Source organism: Alternaria burnsii, assembly GCF_013036055.1.
Source record: "Alternaria burnsii strain CBS107.38 chromosome Unknown 732, whole genome shotgun sequence".
Lineage (NCBI taxonomy): Eukaryota > Fungi > Ascomycota > Dothideomycetes > Pleosporales > Pleosporaceae > Alternaria > Alternaria burnsii.
The window spans coordinates 1,441,510-1,461,150 of NW_024066113.1; the positions used below are offsets into that span (position 1 = coordinate 1,441,510).

The 19,641-nt window shown below is 51.7% G+C and overlaps 4 protein-coding genes across 4 annotated transcripts; 3 read left to right on the forward strand and 1 right to left on the reverse strand.

Moving 5' to 3' along the window:
- Positions 1-157: 157 nt before the first annotated feature.
- Positions 158-3,843, reverse strand: GT037_005966 (aaa-domain-containing protein; the record flags this gene model as incomplete). Its single annotated transcript, XM_038931013.1, has 2 exons — positions 158-1,880; positions 1,928-3,843. 2 exons carry the CDS (start codon positions 3,841-3,843, stop codon positions 158-160), a joined length of 3,639 nt encoding a protein of 1,212 aa, XP_038786702.1.
- An 825-nt stretch (positions 3,844-4,668) lies between these two features.
- Positions 4,669-11,951, forward strand: GT037_005967 (uncharacterized protein; the record flags this gene model as incomplete). Its single annotated transcript, XM_038931014.1, has 7 exons — positions 4,669-4,696; positions 4,751-5,169; positions 5,221-6,144; positions 7,072-7,656; positions 7,704-10,220; positions 10,896-10,965; positions 11,029-11,951. 7 exons carry the CDS (start codon positions 4,669-4,671, stop codon positions 11,949-11,951), a joined length of 5,466 nt encoding a protein of 1,821 aa, XP_038786703.1.
- A 466-nt stretch (positions 11,952-12,417) lies between these two features.
- Positions 12,418-18,223, forward strand: GT037_005968 (cytochrome p450; the record flags this gene model as incomplete). Its single annotated transcript, XM_038931015.1, has 5 exons — positions 12,418-13,439; positions 13,491-14,074; positions 16,885-16,999; positions 17,301-17,400; positions 17,462-18,223. 5 exons carry the CDS (start codon positions 12,418-12,420, stop codon positions 18,221-18,223), a joined length of 2,583 nt encoding a protein of 860 aa, XP_038786704.1.
- Positions 18,224-18,278: 55 nt separating this feature from the next.
- Positions 18,279-19,385, forward strand: GT037_005969 (fungal specific transcription factor domain containing protein; the record flags this gene model as incomplete). The annotated part of the gene is made up of 1 exon (XM_038931016.1): positions 18,279-19,385. A coding segment is annotated over one exon (1,107 nt), but the record flags the coding sequence as incomplete, so codon positions are not given.
- Positions 19,386-19,641: the final 256 nt, after the last annotated feature.

The window sequence follows — 19,641 nt, forward strand, 5'->3', positions numbered from 1 at the left end:
CCAGTCATGGTAGAAGCTTGCAAAAAAGCACATGTCCATAACGTAATCGCAGCTAGTACTGTGGGATATACTCATCACTCATATCTAATGTCTACTCGTACAAATATACATGCACCGTCGCTTCTTTTCCTCGGTTCCATGTTCTTGCTAGTGGTTCCTATATTCTCACTCGCGCGGCGCTCTCGTTTCTTTCAGCAACCATACCAAAGCCAAAGTCCTTTCTCCGCTTGTTACCCTTGCGATCACCATACTGCTCGTCAAACTTCTTGATTGCGCTCAGACTGCTCATGTCTTCGCTAATACTAGCACTAATCTCCTGGAGTGCCTTGTCAAAGTGTCGTGGATGGAGGGTACGCTTTTCGGGGAAAGTATAGTTTTGACCGCGCACGAGATGTGGCACTTTCGGTGGCAAGGAAGGCTGTTGGGGCGATGTGGAGGTCGTGGAGGTCGTGGGTGGTTCTGATGTAGGCTCAGGCTCTGCGGTAGACTTGGCTGCGGCAATTGCAGCTTGCTCGTTCTCTTCTTTGACACAAGCGAGAGCTGCAGATACAGCAATGTTTTTGAGATCACTTCCACTGTAGAAAGGCGTACGTTTGGCGAGATCTGCTAGATCAACAGAGTCGTCCAGCTGTTCGCCCTTGAGATGTATGCGCAAGATCTCCTTCCGGTCGGCCTGAGTGGGTAGATCGACCAATAATCGTCTTGGTAATCGGCGAATAACAGCATCATCCAGGTCGAAAGGTCGGTTCGTAGCTACCATGACGAAGACGGAAAGGTCGTTGAGGCCGTCCCATTCCTTCAAAAATTGGTTGAGTATGTCGCGATGTGACGTTCGTTCCCGCATGGCGTCTCGGGATGCAAAAACGGCATCTGCTTCGTCGAGGAATACGATGCATGGTGACAGTTTTCGTGCTAACGAAAAAATTGCTGCTACATTCTTCTCGCCTTCGCCCACATACTTATCCATAATTTGGCTTCCAGAAACTTCGAGCACGGTACTGCCGCTCTCCTTCGCGACAGCCTTGGCAAGAAGCGTTTTTCCTGTGCCTGGAGGCCCATACAGTAGTGCACCGGATATCTTCTCCGTCGCCAGGATACCATAGCTGAAGGCTTCGGGACGTAATAGTGATAAAGAGGTGATGGTTCGTATCGAATCGACCGTTTCAGTAGGAACGTGAACTTGATCGAATGTCGTTTTGATCTGATCTGGGTCCGCAATACCGGGCATCAACCGCTTTTCATGTTTGTTGGCTGTAGAAGTTATGCGCTGTAGATTCTGTTGACGTTTTATGCTTTTCTCATCGAGGCGTTTTCTGCTTAGGTCTGCTTGAAAATCTCCATCTAGATTGCTAAAAGCATTCTTGGAGCGCTTCGGGGCCTGTAAAGTTTTATCAAAATAGGCGTATTTGACGGTATCGCTCGCTTTTAGCAAGCCCATTGCAAGAGCAACATGTGCCCAGCTGAGTTGCGCTGGTGCATCTGCAGAGACTTCAGCCACACTTGCTGGGCTTGTGATGAGCAGGCCAAGAGTTGTCAACGCTACCCTGTGTACCTCATCGTATGTCAGCACATGGTTGAATTGTGACTCGGAGAATATGGGAGCCCATTCACTGAAGCGTGATGGACTTTGCTCAAGGTCCGATATCGTGGCAGCCGCAGATGGATCTAACGAGCGAAGCATATCTTGGATATGGTACAGATTGATGCGTCGGAGTTTACTCTTCTCTGCTGGTGAGACATCAGCGGAAGACGCAGAGCTACCCCCTAATGATGCAATGGCTTCATCAAAGTTTGGTGTGTTGCTACCGCCAGACTCAGATGCAATTACAATGGTCCTGAAGAACGTGCTCTCGCCTTCAGTCTGGAGAGCGTGAACCCCACTGAGGCTTGTTAGCTCGGCCATATCAAAGGTTTAAGAACTCCTTACCTGTGTGATAGTTCATACGTGAGATCGCGTGAACATGTGCTTCCTACAATCATGATACTTTCTCCAGCATTACGCCGCTTGCGGACAAGCTCCTCCAGCTTCTGGATGATGCGGCCGCCATAGTGCGTAGCGTTGAGTTGTTTAAAGTCCTTGATATAGATAATCTTAGAAGTGGCAGGGACATTGGGAGTGTTCGACGCTGAGCCAATTTTGACAGCCATGTTGATATCCGACCTTGCCGCAGCTGGTAAGGTAGAGTTGAGTTCAAGCTCAGCACCTTCTTGGGTTAGGGAGTAGTCAAAAAATGCTGGGGTCTTGGCAGGTATTTGTGATTCATCAGAGGAGTGAAGTGGAAAGCCGCCATCACCGACGATACCACGACTTTGTTTCACGTCGCTCGAATCGATCAGCGCATCCAAGAGAGTAGCTAACTTCAAATCCTCGAGTTGTACGTCTGCAGGATTCTGGCTGCGCCCAGATTCGTCGGTCAACGTATCAGTAGTTGTCCCGAATTGACCTTCTGGAATGCGAAAACCCTTCAAGTTCTGGGTCATAGCGCGCAGAGCAGGTGTGAGAGCGATGATGGAAAGGGGCATAGCACGAGGGCGCATTGAGGTCGGATCAGACTGATCTGTCGACGAAGACTGCGTCCAATCGGTCTCGTCTTCGGGGAAAGAGTCCTCTATGTCCCTCACGAGATTGCTCAGCTCCGAGTTCATTCGGTATGTTTCGTAGCCCAGCGAGCGAACTGAACGTGATGATGGTTCAGCTCCTTCACCAAGGTAATCCCCAGCTAGGTGAGCAAGATCTTGAGCACTCAGGGTGATGACGTCGGATCCCATTTCAGAAGCAGTAGCTGTTACGCACTCATCTATCGAGGCCTCGTGCTCGGCTGTAGGCGAATGGAGTATGAGGTTCGTCTTTGCAGCTGGGAACGAGTCGCTAGCTGCTGGCTGCAGCGAGCAAAGGGAAGCAGCGATAGTGGCGCGAATCTCAGCGATGACCAAGGACGATAGGCGTCTGGAGCTACCCATCTGCCGGGTCCTGGCGATCTCCCGTTTCTTAGCAGCTATGCCTAGCTTGGCACTCTGTTTCCTCATTGCTTCAATCTTGTTGCGCGGATCCATGTCGGTATCGTTGTTTAGCTTGCTTAGCTTAGACCAAGCTTCTGTGAAAGCACTGTCTTCTGTGATTGTGGCTATGGGCACCTCACCAGGTCGTCCTGCTTCAGTGCTGGCGACTGCCTCATCGTTCCGTAATTGCGACAGGTGGGTTTCGGTGTGGTCAGCGGGGGCAATCCTCTCTTCGAGATACTTGTCGACCTTGAGCTTTTCATGGTCGTCCAAACGCCTGCTCCACAGGCCACGCACTAGTCGCGAGAGGATCTGGGCAGCGTCTGAGTCGCGTCGAGCGGGAATGGTGCACGCGGCGTGCTCTCCGGACTCGGCATGAGTGACTGCCACAGACAGAACCGTGGGCGGTTTGGGTATCTGTGGATCTCTGGACAGGTCTTGGCGACGTATTACCCTCTTCTTCAGGAACCAGTCTGGTATGTGTACAGGCGGCAGGCCTTGCGTCTTCTTCCCCCGCTGTTGGCGCCGCAAGGCAGCCGAGTACCTGCGTGAAGATTCGCGTGAGCGCTGGAGTTTCTGGGCGAGAAGCTCGGGGTCGTCTGGCGCTACCGCGCTGTCTGCTGGCTCCTCGCCTGCTGCCGCCTGGTCTCGGTCCGTCTTGTTGACGTCATCTTGATCGGCAGGCGTGCTATTGGGAGCGGGCGGCGGATCTGAGGCTTGTGCGAGGGTGCGGGTGGTATGGAATGCTCGTGGTCGTGGTGTGCATGGGTAGCGGCGACCGCGGATAAAGCGCGCTGGAGGTCGGTTCGTAGACACTCGCAGTGCGCATCGAATCGCGTACATGCGGACGTCGAAAGCACTCCCAGGAATTGGGGAGGAGGGAGCCTACAGGGGTCGTTGTAGGCTGTGGTGGCATGTTGGCGATAAACTATCGTCAACTTTCTTCCATATTCCCTAAACAAGGGTCCACGGCCAAGCACACGCCGGCTATTCCCGCCCTGCGAGTCTATCTCTACCACAACACATTGCCATAGACGAGCCTGGCAACTGCCATACTAGTCTCGTCGAACAGACATCGATACTACGTTGAGCTTCCCTGGGTGTAGCTGCACTGTATACCCCCTTCACGCATAGATTAGCAGCCAATGACGTAGCCCATACAACTCACATGTCCACCGAGAGCAACATCTAGGAAGGGGCAATGAGCCTCAAGTTCGGCACCAGGCAGCGCTGTGACGTCTCATTGGCGCCTCACTCAGCATTCTGTAGAATTTGGTTGCTACCATGGAATATGTGGGTCAGTACTGCAGGCTATCCAATGCAGTGTATATGGTGTCCCCACGCACCCTGGGATGATCTGAACTAGGACTTGACTCCGTCTCAGCTCGCCAACCGAATGTCTCAAGGCTTGAAGTTGTCCACACAGGCTGTAGCTGGTAGATTTTGGAAAGGTCGAGTTTGCCATAGGTGGACAGACAGTACCATGGATCGATAGCAGACGGGGAATTCAACATTGAACAGAACCGTAATTTACACATTGCTGCCTATGGGACATCGACGATGAACAAAAACAACGGAAAAATCTCAACGTAAAACTTATAATCGGTGACATGATACGCATCCTCGTCTCTCCTTCCACCATTCAGGATCCTATCACTGCAATACAAGATGAGCGTCCACAACTCCGAACAAGCCAGTAAGCTTTACCAAGTCCACTGCTTTCATGAACATGGACTGAAATTGATGATAGTTGGCCAAGTCCAGTCCTCGCTCGACGGGAAGTCGCACGCCAGAATGTCAATTTCATCCACCGAAATCAAGTTCGAGAATAACGGTGATCTTGTAACCCGGACACAGCAATGCAGGATACTTGCTTCAACATGCCTCATGGCTTTTACGATAATAGGCCTCAACCAGTCTTTCGGTGTTTTCCAGGCACACTACGGACGGCAAGCATCTGCCCTAGAGGGTGTCCTTCTTCAAGCCGAGCTGTCACAACGCTCGTTGATCTCTGCCGTAGGCTCATTAGGAAACGGTGGACTCGTCGCCGCCTTTGGGCTGTTTTACTATCCACACCTACCTAGGTTGGGAGGTCACGTCAAATATTTGTGTGGACTAGGCACTGCCTTCATCACGATTGGCTTCGCGGCTGCTGCAGGAAGCCATAATGTAAGTAAAGTTCTCCCAGTCCCAGCGCCACAACTGCTTACAATGATACAGCTGACAACGCTTGTCGCCTGCCAAGGATTACTGGTTGGCATTGGAGCTGGCATCCTTAATTACGTTCTTGCGCCTATTTTACCCGAGTATTTCCCACAACGGAGCGGACTTGCACAGGGTGCCATGTTCGCTTGTGGCGGTCTAGGGGGTATGGTATGGGTGTTTGTACTAACGGCATTACTCGAAAGCATTGGAATCCGGTGGACGTTGGGACTCCTCTCTATATTGAGCTTCGCAATTCTGTCCATCTCAAGTGCGCTCGCCCTTCCGCCGCGAAAATTCGAAAGGCGGTCTACGGAGATTGTCAGTTGGAAGGTTTTCCGAGATCCTCTTTTTGCTTCTCTCGCAATCGTGAACTTGATCATGGCATTGACGCTGGCCATCCCTACGGCATTCGGATCTGAGTTTGCCCAGTCTATAGGGGCCAGCATCACCCACGGATCATATCTCTTGGCCATCAACTCGGGAATTGGAATTCCGGGAAGAATATGTACCGGCTGGCTCTCAGACAAGATTGGACATTTGAATATGCTCATAGTTGCAACCGCCGTATACGCCATTGCAACCTGGGCGTTGTTCTTGTCATCCGCAATGACCAGCAATCTGGGATCATACGTTGGTATGACTGTTTGCTATGGATTGAGCAGCGGTGTCTTCAACACCGTCATGAACTCTGCGCAGAAGATGCTGTTTGGGGCCGAAATGTACTATCCCAAAAGCGGCGCGACCATTACCATACGCGGGATCGGCTTCGTTATTGGCACGCCTATTGCCGGTGCATTGGTGTCCAGGATCGCTGGTGAAGACTTGGTGGGGAGAGACTTCTTGAAACTTATCGTTTATACCGCTGCGTTGTTGACGCTTTCGCTGTTATGCCTTCTGAATGTTCGAAGGCTGGATGCGCGGGGGAATGGGTGGAAGCTAGTACGCTGATCTGAGAGCTGGAGTACTGGGTGCGACTTGGGGGACAAATCGCTGCCTACGTCTGCGTTGATAAGTCTGTTCCAGTTGCCTGATAAGGTCAGCTCGTGCTTGTTCGCACTGTCTTGCTCTTGCCATGATGGAGTAGATTGAAATCTGATGTTCGAAAAGATGGGTACATGTGCTTTCCCCACTTTATCTCTCTTCGACTCCCACGTCCCACGTCCACTCCACTCCGCCGGGCGCAAGTGGACACCAGGGATCCGGATATCCACAACTTCTTCTGTTGCTACGCAACATTGATTCGGACCAGGAATATGGATACGTGTGCTCTGCCACGTCGCAACACTCGGTGCAGATACTGATCCGGCGCGTATACATGCTAGCTAGGAGATGCATGTGTGGATCGCACCACACGTGCATCGAGGCGGGTGCCCTGCATGTTGGCATCTCTGGCAACGTCGTCAAAATGTAGAAGTGGTAACGGCGACAGGAGAGCCTTGGGGAAATTGGTGTGGCTGGTGCTGAGTGATGAGATTGTGACGGATGCATGGTGATAGGGTTTAGCGAGTTAGCGAGCTCTTTTACTCCGCCTGTTCCTGGCGCTGTAGATCGTCGCTTCCTTGCGTGTCGTGACCGCCCAAACAAATGCCCCGTTGAGCCAATTCACCCTCAGATGCGCGTCGCCCGTCTGATGCACGACCGCTCAAGCTGCAGGCCCTTTGCTCCTTCACCCTCACCACTCAGGGACACGTAGTCCCCCGCTCAATCGCTCTCTCACGTTCTTTTTGGATAGCTGCCGGGCCACTCCCCGTAGTCGCAGTAGTTGCGTGCCAAAGGTTCCCTCACCAACCACGCGATATTCCTTTCACCCCGTCCCATCGTGCAGGCGCGCCTAGTGCCATGACGTCTTTCTGAGATGTCTGCTAGCCATCGCAAACCTCCTCTACCACTGACCTGGAGGCCGCGATGTCGCTTACGCCCTCCAATCCCCGGATGATGAGCCCAGCCATCGGCTCCGGCATCAAGCTCAATCCCTCTCCATCCCCATTCTTCAAGACCACCCCGCGCTCGCCCGTCAAGGCTGGACGTGCCGAAGCCAGTCTTGCATTGCGCCAAGTCATTGGGACCACGACAAACTCGGCCAATGCCTTCGACAGCCTGCCGTCGGGGAGCAGCTTTGGTTACACGGCGGGTGCTGCCGCTGTCATTGCGTGCATAGACGCCCAAGGGCACGTCACCCAGCGTTTCTACCGCGCACGACCTACTACAAATCCCATCAATCCCTCGGCATCCATATACGGCGGGCCCTCGACACCCACTCAGAACGAGAGCCGCAACCGCACTGCCGTCTCCCTGCGCGACGCTGGCTTCGGAGGCTCCCCTCTCCCGTCCCCTAGTGCCCACGACTGGGCAGATTCGCCGAGCAACAGAGCCTGGGGTACCAAAGACAAGATCAAGGCCGCAACCTGCGTCAGCTTCAGCCCTGATGGCAAATTCTTTGCTGTCGGAGAGGTGAGACACACATCCAGTTCACGCTGTATGATTCTAACACAGTCTAGACGGGTTACAAACCGCGCGTACTCATCTTCTCTGCCTCGTCAGATGCCGCCTCAGATACCCCACTCACCTCCCTCTCGGACCACACTTTCGGCGTCAACTGCGTAGCCTTCAGTCCCGATTCTCGCTTCCTTGCCAGCTTGGGCTCCGCCAACGATGGCTTTTTGTACATATGGCACATCAACTCCCGCACCGGAGCTGCTACGCTACATGCTAGCAACAAATGCGTCAGCCATATCAACCGAATGGCGTGGATGGGAAACAAGCTGGTGACTGTCGGTGTCCGACATGTCAAAGTTTGGAAGGTAGACGACCTCAATGCGACAATGCGCATCTCCAAGGCGCGTCAAAGCGATGTCTCGTTTCTCTCCGGCTCCACACACAAAACGCTACCAGGAAGGAATTGCATTCTAGAGAGCTTGAAAGAGTCGACATTCACAAGTGTGGTCGCCATAGCCCGAAACAAGGCCGTCGTAGCTTCTGACAAAGGGGATATATGTCTTATTGACGACACCGAATCCAATCATCGCTTCTCGAGATTGGTTGACGCCGGCTTTGCTGTAAGCTCTTTAGCTGTCGACGTGAAAGGGCGACTCCACGTTGCTGGTAGTCAAGGAGCACTCAAGACTTTCAACATCGAGGAGATGATTGGAAGGCTAACTCCTCCGCCCTCACCTCCACCGCGCGTTGAATCTCCCTCCACCTCGGTTACGGAATGCAATCAAATCGGCGTGATAGCCTGTCTCAAAGACTATCTCATCACTGTCGACACCCATCGAGCCATCCGATTGTCACAACTGTGTTCCGACGATGATGAAGGCGCTGTGGGTAATGTCGTCCACACCTTACCTGCGCATGGAAACGCTGTACTAGGAGTACATGCTGATCTCGCGCAACCGAACGTGTTCGAGGCTTCGTACTATACATGGGCTGCTGACGGTACGGTTATCTTCTGGAGTCAAGGGACGTTCAAGGGCTTGCTTCAAGTACAGCTTGAGCAGCTGGACGAACCTGATGCCGTCCCTAACGAGCTAAGGACAGTCCGTGCCTCCACTGATGGAGCTTTCCTCGTTGCTGGTGACAAATATGGTGTTCTACGTTTCATCGATTGCAACACTAAAACCTGCACGTTAGAGTTCAAGGCACATGCCAGCGAAATCACCAGCATTGCTATACATGAGGAGTCGGATATGACCCTCGTCGCGTGTGCCAGTCGAGATCGTACCGTTCAAGTGTTCACACGTTTAGAAGAAACCTGGGATCTACTGCAAACTCTGGACGAGCACGTAGGAGCAGTGAATGGAGTGTCTTTCTCTCGAAATGGCACGCGTCTAGTGTCGTCCTCAAGCGATCGAAGTCTGGTGGTCCGCGAACTTTTGTCTATCGAAGACGATCGTGGTACAACCCGAGCTTTTGTGATGTCACGAGCTATCATGTTAAAAGCGACGCCGGTGTCATCGGCCTGGGACATCGATCAGGACGATGCTCTCTTAGTCTCGACTATCGATCGCCAGGTACACAAATTTGACATTCGAACAGGTCAATTACTCAGCAACTTCCGTGCATGCGACACTGATGGTGGAGATGCAGTCGTTCTGTCTTCTTTGGTCCACATACCACGCAACTGGGGTGCTCCTCTAATTGCGGGTGTGTCAAGCACTGATAAATCGATACGCGTCTACGATGAAAGCGGCTCCCTGGTCGCTCGCGATTGGGGCCATACGGAGGGCGTTTCCGATATCGCGCTCGTAGAGACGCCTGAGCACGTAAGTGAAGAAACGAGCGAGAAGTCGCTAGTCACAGTTGCTGTGGATGGAACCATATTTGCATGGGCTCTGGCTTTGCAGCCTAATCGTCACGACGTCTCGAAGTCTATGGATTTGCTCGCCCCAAACACGCCTTCCAACCAGGATTTACTGTCTAGCAAGCCACCATTACGACGCGTCCTCTCGCAATCTGAAATGGCCCGTTTTCAACGCTCACCTGTAGAAGAAACACCACCGTCCAGCGGTAACAAATCACCAAAGCTGCGGAAAAAGGTATCCAAATTCTCCTTGGCCCCGACGCCGAAACTCGAACCGTCTCCTATAACCAGTAGTTCACGCGAAGGCCGGATAACAGCATGGCAAGGACAAGGCACAGGGCGCAAAAACAAGAACCGCTCTCCATCGCCACCTAGTCCCAGAAACCCGCAGCTTGGTAAACGCCGTGCATCAATAGATGCTAGAAACCGCACGAAGGCCCCTGTGAACGAATTTGGCAGCTTAGGAGCGTCGACAGAGAGCCTATGTAGAACGCTTCGAGCCTACAGGAAACGTCTAGCAAACACCAGCGATACTATGAGCCCGGAACTCGCAAAAGAGGTCGAGAGGGAGCTTGCCGCTACTGCCAGAGCGATTGGAGACAAGGTGAAAACCAAGGCCTTTGAGGAGACGGTCATGGTCAAGCTGCTGGATCAGTATTCAGAACGATTGGTAAACATGCTCGACGAGAAAATCGCAGCTAGCGTTGCACAACGGGTACGCGAGAGCAGCGTTGGTAACTTCTCGGACGGGGCAGATTCACCTGTTGTTGCCCAACACCCATCAAGGAGTAGAGCGGGTAGTGAAGACATAGGGAATCGTCGTACAGATGATTCTGAATCAGGTACCGAGATTCTGGTCTTGGAAACCACTGAGAAGTTGACGATGGAATGAAGGGGTTAGGGTAGGAAGGTGGACATGGGGGCGCAACTCGGTACGACTTGGGTATCCCGGATCAATTTCTTCAGGTGGTGTGGCTAAACTGGCGTTCAATGCATTGCATATTTAGAGCAAACGGCGTTTATGATAAGAAAGCTCGTGGCTGAGCATGACATGGCGCATGACGGAGGTTGGCTAGTTGGCCCCTGACAATATTACGTTAGTACTGTAGCATAAGACGTAATCATAGTCCTTAGTATCACTTTTTGCTTACTTGATCGTGTAATCTGGTGCGACTATACACCTCGGTATTGCGCCTTTGTTGCGTATCGTAATGTGGTCGTGATCTTCGCCAACTCCTTATAGAAACGCAGAACCTGGGTAGGACGGAAGGTTAGCGTGGCACAACTCGGCGCGCCTGGTTTATCTGGTCTTCATTCTCTACCTGTTCCCCTTTTTTTTCGGGAGTGCGCCATCTGAAGAACGATTTCTCCGGTGCGGACAAACGGATAGATCAAGAGCATGCAGCGTAGCATAGCCCGTGATGTGACATCATACCCGACGAAGCATGAGGCAACAGGTGGTGAGTGGCGAATACTACAGTGTACCCGGATGAGGACGTTTGGTACACTCATGACACATGAAGCATCTAATTATTCTTTCATGAAACGGTTTTTAAGGCACATCGACAGTTTAACGCGCATCATGTCACCTCCTGGTACTTCTCTATCCGCCACTTCGCGCCCATCGACCCCCTCGAGACCAGCGCGTCTAAATGACTACGTAGTCCTATCGCATCCACCCTGCACGCAAAAGGCATGTGTCGTCAAACCGATATCAATACAAGTCGAAGACGGGCCTGATGGCTCTGTATCAGGGATCCTCCACCTACCATCCACAATATCAGCCATATTAGCATCCAAGACAGCGGCTATACTCCTTTCTGGCGCAGGAGGCGATGTCGTAGGACCATCGGCTATCTATCATTCTCTAGCAGATAAACTAGCCTCGCTCAAGCAAGCCGTGCCGGCATTGCGACTCGACTATAGATATCCAGCACGCAACAAGTATTGCGTGAGAGACGTCCTAGCAGCCATGAAACAATTAGAAGAGCCTTACCAGATCGAGCGCTTTGTGCTGGTAGGTTGGTCTTTTGGTGGCGCTCCTGTGTTTACTATTGGTGGCCAAGATAAAAGAGTGGTCGGGTGTGTGACCGTCGCTAGTCAGACAGCAGAGACGGAGGGTATACGCTCACTTGCGCCGAAACCACTTCTACTCCTCCACGGTACAGGTGATCGAACGCTGAGTCCTTCGTGCTCGGAAAAACTATATCGTATGTATGGTACAGAAGGTGATAAAGAGTTGAAGCTTTTTGATCGAGACGATCATGCATTAACAAGATATTCTCTTGAGGCAGAGCAGCTCATTGGTGGGTTTGTGCTTCGTTGTGCTGGGTTAGATCCGCGGATCGATAAAGACGGTTTGGCAGAGAAGCTGGTGGGTGATGAAGAGAAGGTTGAGTTGATGGAGAAGGGGGGCGACTTACGACGAAACGAGAGCGTGGAATAAATACAGGCGAGATTGCGGAACGGATGGTTCCTAATTTACTCCTGAATAGGTGATTCGTATCTGGAGGTCGGCTAATAACCTATTGAGGTCAAAATAGATCAGGTTTACCACACGACTGCACAGCAACAAAGCGGACCCCTTAGTAGGGATCAAAAGAATGCGAGACCAACACCGTTGGATAAGCAGCTGCGTTCCTCTGCACGCAAAGACGACTGCACCGCAATAAAAGTTGGTTCTCGTGCTTAGCCGGAACGGCGATAACCCCGGTCCCATAGCAGCGTCAGGCGTCTAGCAGATGCACGATACCATGAGGAACATCAGGGCTCTTTGTTAGCCGGTTGGGTGATTGTACAACTCTAGTGAATCAAAATACTAACAGTGCTTTGGAAAGAGGAACAAAGTATTTTTTCATAAGAGGGGTGCGATCTTGCACCCTCTTTGTTGTATGTTAAGCAACCAAACGATCATGAAGTTCAACCTTGCAAATTGTCTTGTCCTCCCGGCTCTTGAAGCAACCGCCGCATACATTCTGCTTGCCAATACTTTCCCAGACACGTCTTTGAAGAAATACTGGCTCACGCTCACCATTCTCCATAACAGTATCCTCATCTTACACAAATGGTTCATATACCCTTTCTTCCTCAGTCCTCTATGCAATTTACCGCAGCCCAGAGGCTTTATACCACTCTTTGGCCATGGACGATTTCTCTTAAAAAAACACCAGCCGAGCCGAGACTGGCAAGTTCGCACGATGAGAACGGTACCGAACGATGGTATTATTCTCAGACGAGGATTCCTGCATACTACCAAACTCCTTCTGACGACGCCGGCGGCGCTAGCAGATGTCCTAGTGTATAAGTGCTATGATTTCGAAAAGCCGCGCGTTGGGGCTAATTTTATCAAGAGATTCCTGGGGGAAGGATTGTTGATGAGTGAAGGAGAGGAGCATGTGTGGCAGCGCAAAAGCATCATTCCTGCATTCCGTTTCCGACATATCAAGGAGTTATATCCGGTGTTTTGGGGGAAATCAATGGAGTTCTGCGCCGTGGTAAAGAGAGACCTTGGTGCGCAACCAGATAGTGTCTTGGACGTCTGTTACTATGCCACACGGGTTACGCTGGATATCATTGGTATTGCCGGAATGGGCAGAGATTTGGGGTCTCTGTATAATAAGGACGACGAGCTGGCAAAGAACTACCAGGAGATCCTTGAGCCGACACCCGAGAAGGTACTGTACTATCTTACCAACGTAATTTTACCACCATGGCTGGTGAGAAAGCTACCGTGGAGGTTGCATGAGAGGGTAACGGTTACGACTAGGAACTTGCGGAGGATTTGTTCGGAGTTTTTGGTAGAAAGGAAGATGAAGATCAGATGCGAGAAGGCCGAGGGTCGAGAAAGTCGCGATATCTTGTCCATCATGATTCGCGGTAACGACCAGACGGACAAGAACCTCGTGGACCAACTTCTTACCTTTGTCGCAGCAGGGTCAGTATACCCGATCTCCGAGTCGCCCTGACACAGAGCTAACCAAGACAGTCACGAAACCACATCCTCTGCACTGACATGGACTTCCTACCTGCTTGCCCAACACCCTGCCATTCAAGCTCGGCTCCGCTCCGAAATCCTTAAGTATATTCCCGATCCAGGCGTTCTGTCAAGCCCTGACTTCAATGTCGCCAGGCTTCTAGAGAGTATGCCGTATCTCAACTGTGTTTGCAACGAAGTTCTTCGACTTTTTCCCCCGGTACCTCTCACATCGCGCGTCGCTGTCAGGGACACGACAGTCTGCGGCCATTTCATACCCAGTGGCACCATGTTCTGGATTGTTCCGTGGGCAATTAATCGAAATCCGAAGCTTTGGGGACCAGACGCTGAAGACTTCATACCAGAGCGCTGGATGGATACGACGACTGGTCGCGCGACGATGAACGGTGGAGCGGAGAGCAACTACAGCTTCTTAACATTTCTGCATGGCCCGAGGGGCTGTATTGGAGAGAGGTTTGCGCGGGCCGAGATGAGGTCGCTTGTTGCGACATTCGTGGGTAACTTCGAGATGGAGCTGGCAGATCCTAACGAGGAGATTGTCATGGGTGGCACGCTGACCAGTAAACCGAGGAACGGTATGAAGCTCAGATTGAAGGATGTGAAGTGGGGGCCATAGCACTTCGATGGTTCCGTCCTTCTATTCAACCGCAACCGCTACTGTATCATGCTATGCTCCCGAAGTGGCAGGAGTAAATCGTCGTCAAGTGATGCAGGCAGGGGTTTGAATTTTATCTTGTTCTCGTCCAAACTACTACATGGTGACCTTGCCGCGGGGATATGGAATTGTTCAACCGATGCAAGCATCTTACGAGCTGCATACTAGTGCCGGTCGCAGGCTCAATAGAGACTAACAACAACTGCACGCCTTGAGTAAGATGGTGGTTGCATGTCAACCCCCAATTCGCTATTCCAAGTTCAGGCCCCGAATCCGAACCCGAAAACTCAGAACAGATTCCAAATAGATGGTGTAGAATTGCCAGATCTTTGCCCACAAGGGGTTGATGCGAAGTGGAGGTTCTCAAGGGCTTCTTCGGTGCGGCTAAAAACGGTGGGAGATACTGAATCGCAAGCACTGTCTGACAGAAATTGCGGGGAGGGCGCCACCAAGTGTGTACCAAGCACTGAAAATGGGAAGTGTCCGGTGACGCGATTGTAGTCTTCGTTCTTCTCTTAACTCGCTCGCAGGCTCACACCTAGGAATACTGAATTGTCGTATGGTGCACTTTCCGGTACCCGTTGCAAGTTGGCAACCGGCGGCAACGAAGGCGGAAGAGCGCAATAAGTGTGCCTAAGGAGCAACGAGCCAAAGGTGGCGTAGAGATCGTTACTGAAAGTATGCGACCATTGATGCGAGCATGTGAAGACGATGGTCGTAAATTAGTTACCGTGCGGGAGGAAGAGCGGATGTGTGTTCGACGCGGCCGACTAGCTGGTGTCATCCAAACTTTGGACGTCGGATCCCAGACACAGCTAGCTGTGCCGAGATTGAAATCTGACGATCTTCTCTCCAATCAGATCGACGTTGGCTAGAGCAAGATTCTGCGATGCATATTCAAGGTCTCATCATCTTCTTTTACGATGGCGTAGGGCTACTGACCAAGTCTACCGTATTTGCCGTATATTACTGTGCAACGCACACGAGTCGAAGCGAAGTGAGCGACAGCGAGGCGTTTCCAGATCGGCGCATGCGCGCTTGGATCGGCGTAAAGTTTTAGGTACTAAAATTGCCGCCTTGCGTACTGCCAAAGCGCTGTAAAGACGCGCGGAGGCGGCAGAAGATTCTCTACCCGATGCTGCGACACCGGGATTGAGGCACCTGCATCGCTGTGACCATCCGATAAATCTTCCAGATCAAAACACGAGTTCTTATTCGGCAACGAGTCGCATTCACAACGGGCATGTGGGTCTTTGGTGACAGACCCCACGTGCAAGGCTGATCCTGGCGAATTTACGATTGGCTGGCGTTACTATGGACGCCCAACGTCATGCATCGACTACAGATTTCATAAGGTTTGATACACTCAAGATGCAGGCCTTGAGTCAAATCAGTACTATACTTGTTCCGCCACGCGAGCAAGATGACGACGACCCAGGAATTCACTTACTGCAACGGATGAATGCGAATAGGCTTCGTTTACATTGAGTTACGGACCGAATGGCCCGACGTAATGCTCGCGTACATGTTTTCTCGACACGAGTTTCTAGGACACGACAAGAGGGTGTGAAGGTAGGATGTGGCCTAAAGCGACATTTGCCACGCTAAGCAGACTCGCTAGTCTATTCGAGTAAAGAGTGACAGCCGGGGTGAAGGATTAATGGTCGTCACAAGTAGCGATTCACCTGGATGTTATCTTGTGACATCGTTCCGCGGAGCCGAAACGTGCTTCAATCCCTCGAGGTGTTCCGGACTCAAAGTAAGAAAGGTGCTGTCGCGGTCCTGTATGTCGAGTCAGTATGCCCCGCAACACTACTGACACGTCCGATTGTGTTACAGTGCCAAAAAAAAATACCAACTAAAGCCAATGACCCACGACAGTACGAATGATGTGCTTCCATAATGGCTGGGTAAGCATTACGTGGTCCAGCTGTACTCTTTTTCCCATGCGGGGTGTTCGTACCTGTCACGAAAAAGTGACTATATGACCACATGCAGTAATAGATCCTGTCTGCCTGCCGATCTGCTTTCCCGCGTCACGTAGGATCCTGGTTCGTGGCAATACCAGTACAGTAGACGTTGGTAGCCGCATAAGAAGTGCCCCGATTACAGCGTTGAGGAAGGCGAAGTCCTAATTAGGCATCCTAGTGAACAGGCGGCTGCATAGCATGTGGTTGGGCCCGGGGGTAGCCAGCGTCTTGATTATGCAATTGCCGAATCCCGATGGTATTGAATCGATGCCAGTTGGCTCCACGGTCTTCATTGAGCACGTATATTAGGAAAAGGTTGACATCAGCCCACAATAATTATTCATGGCAAGATGTAGGAGCCAGGGCCAGGGCTACAGTAATCGCGCTTATTGGCTGCGGTGAAGGGTTCCGTTGAAATTTCCGAACGAGCTGTGAAGAATCACAAACTCTAGCTCAATAGACATCCAGCAGTAACCAGGGCCATATGTGCCCACCCCAGGATCCAGCAGGCTCTTATGGATAACCTTCCATGCCCAAGTTTGGATTGATGGCGTTCGCTAGGTCGAGCCCGCACGCGATTGAAGTTGATTTCGGGTAGCCGACGTAATCTGGGGTTCTCGGATTATCCGCTTTGTTGCCGCGTCGCCTTCATCTACCCTGGACCAACGTTTGGTCTTTTGAACAACAATTCCACGTCGATCCACGGTACATTGTCCTGAATCATGGCATCGAACACCCCCGAGCATCATTATTCGACGAGTTATGGAGTGTCCTTGCCTGGGCAAGGGAAAGTTGCAATTCCACGATTGCAAAGACTTGAACAAAGACAGGGTGGACAGAAAGACAGACGTCGAGTTCCACGGGCCTGTACCGGAGTAAGTCTGAATCGCGCACGGGTGTCTAACGGCAGCGATTGGTAACCGGTTTTATACGCCTTGTAGTAATACCAGGCGTGTTCTTCATCCGATAGGCTGGCATCATTATGATTTGGTACGAGTTCTAATGGTGGCACATTTAGTGTCGCTCCCACAAGATCAAATGCACTGGCGAGAAGCCAAGGTGTAAGCATTGCGCGACGACGAATCGCGAGTGCGTCTACATCCTGCCTCGGAAAGACCGTCTGAAGATGTCTGTCCAGTCCTTAGCCTATCACCTTTCCATTGCTGACGACTAAAGCGTCACCGAACAATGCCACCAATTAGCAGAGTTTCTTAAGGATATAAGAGACCGTGTAAGCGCCGAAGATGGGGACCGCATTACTGACATCCTGGACGAGGTGAGTTTGTTTCAAATCGCTATCACGCAAGGAGTAACGTTGGAACACTCACACGGGTCAGATCGATGAGGACTTGTCAGAAAACAGGCTCACCCCGACTCCAACACCATCGCATCTTGACGTGGACGATAGGCGTGGCTCACAAGAAAGCGGAGAACTCAGTGGTACTGAATACTTCGAGCATCATGAGGCCGAAGCCCTGGACTTCCTGGATGAAGATTTGCATAGCAAAGACGAGGCCCGATCAACGGGATTCGTTGGAAAGAGTTCAGAGGTACAATGGTTGCGTGCAGTGGTCCTAGCCCAGCACGAAAGAACGGATACAGAGTGGCCTGGATCCGAGTCTCAATGCCGCCCTTCGATTGCTCCAGGTAGCGAGCAGATAAGTTCGTTTAGCTTCTGGGCTGACTGTGACGATGTGAGTGTCAATTTCTACGTGGACCCATACGAACTGCCCCAACCCGACTTTGCTGAGCATTTGATACGATGCTATATGCTCAGGGTGCACGACTCCTTCCCAATTCTGCCACGAAACTTCGAGGAACAAACTCGCATGTATTTCACGGCTTTGCGTGCGGGGAATGCCCCACATCTCAACCTCAAGTGGCAGGCCATCTTGAATCTTGTCTTCGCCGTTGGTGCAAATTATTCGTACCTTTACAATAAGGACTGGCCGACAGGAGACGCCAATGTGTTCCAAGCCAGGGCACGGGCGTTTGGTTTGAACGAAGCTTCTCTGACTACTCATGCTGATGTGCCGCGAATCCAAGGCTTGGGTCTTCTCGCGTTTTACTGGCTAAGTATCGGACAAGTTAGTCGGTGAGTTTCACTCAACACTTAGATACCGTTCGAAGGACAAGTTTTCTGACCATTGTAGGGCTTGGACGCTTGTTGGGGTAGCTCTTCGGTCAGCCTTTTCCCTCGGCCTTCACGTACGGAACGAAGATCCTTCCGCAAGCGCCTCTAAACGACAAACTTTGGTACAAACGTGGTGGAGCTTATACTCTCTCGAAAGAACGCTGAGTATCATTACCGGTAGGCCTAGCATTATCGTGGATTCTTGCTGTTCAGTGCCGTTGCCCGTGGCAGTGTCGGAGGAACATCCAGCGGGGGAAATGGAGGCGGCACACAGCATGCGTACGACGAACGCATCGTCGTCAACATCCGCCATATTTTCCAGCTCTTCGAACATCGCTTCAAACGCTTCTCAAATATTGATACGACCCAGAGGAACACACGTCAACTCGGGGCTGTATTTCAGAGCCGTCGTTCAATTATCCATCATAACCCAGAACATTCTTACGTCCCTTTACTCCGCGGGTACGATGATCCGGTCGCCAATCGATATTCAACAGGATGCCTCTCTCTTGAGCCAACGTCTCGATCAGTGGGCTTCATCGTTACCCCAGGAAATAAGACCAGATGAACCGTTGCGCAAAACACTTCACGTGTCCGGCCGCGAGCGCATGTTGCTTCGGTTCCAACTCTGCAGCGCACGAATACTGCTCACACGTCCATGTCTGACTGCCAGGCGGCGACCGTGGAGGGATGCAAATGATGCAAGCTTTTCGAGACGCATGGCGGACAGCTGTATCGAGGCTGCAAGTACGATTGTTGCTTCACTTCCAGATGAGTATAGTCCTCAGCTATATGAGCAGTGCCCTTGGTGGTGCCTTGTGCACCATATCATGCAAGCTATCTCTGTTTGTCTTCTTGGCCTTTCACATCCCACATCTACATCCTGTGAGGCAGCGAAGATGATCCATTGTGTTACGACGGCGATCCGCTGGCTACAGATGATGAAGGGCCCGGTGGCAGAGCGTGCGCATCGCATAGCTTTGAGTTGTTTTGAGGGTTTGGCCAGACGGTACGCTGTCGACATTTCGGGTCTCTGGAACCGGAGGGAGCTTCCGGTGGTGCAACAGCCGGTATCCAATACCCCTGCAGAAGTACATCAACCGACGCACGAGTTCTTCTTGTTTTGAGCTCTCTATCTCCAAATGAGGTGGGGAACGTCTAGTAAGAGGTAGGGCAGGCACATACATGTAATTGAAAGCGATCTTTCCCAATAGAAGTGATAGAAGTCGGGCTTGCTGCTGTCCAAGGTAGCCATGTTCCTGAACTATGAAACGTATCAGCCGCTGCAACGGGCAGTGCCCCTCACACGCGCAAGGGAGGTAGCGGGCAGCGCAGGATACAGATATCCGATAAAAGTGTTGTCTCCATGAGCAGTGGTACCAC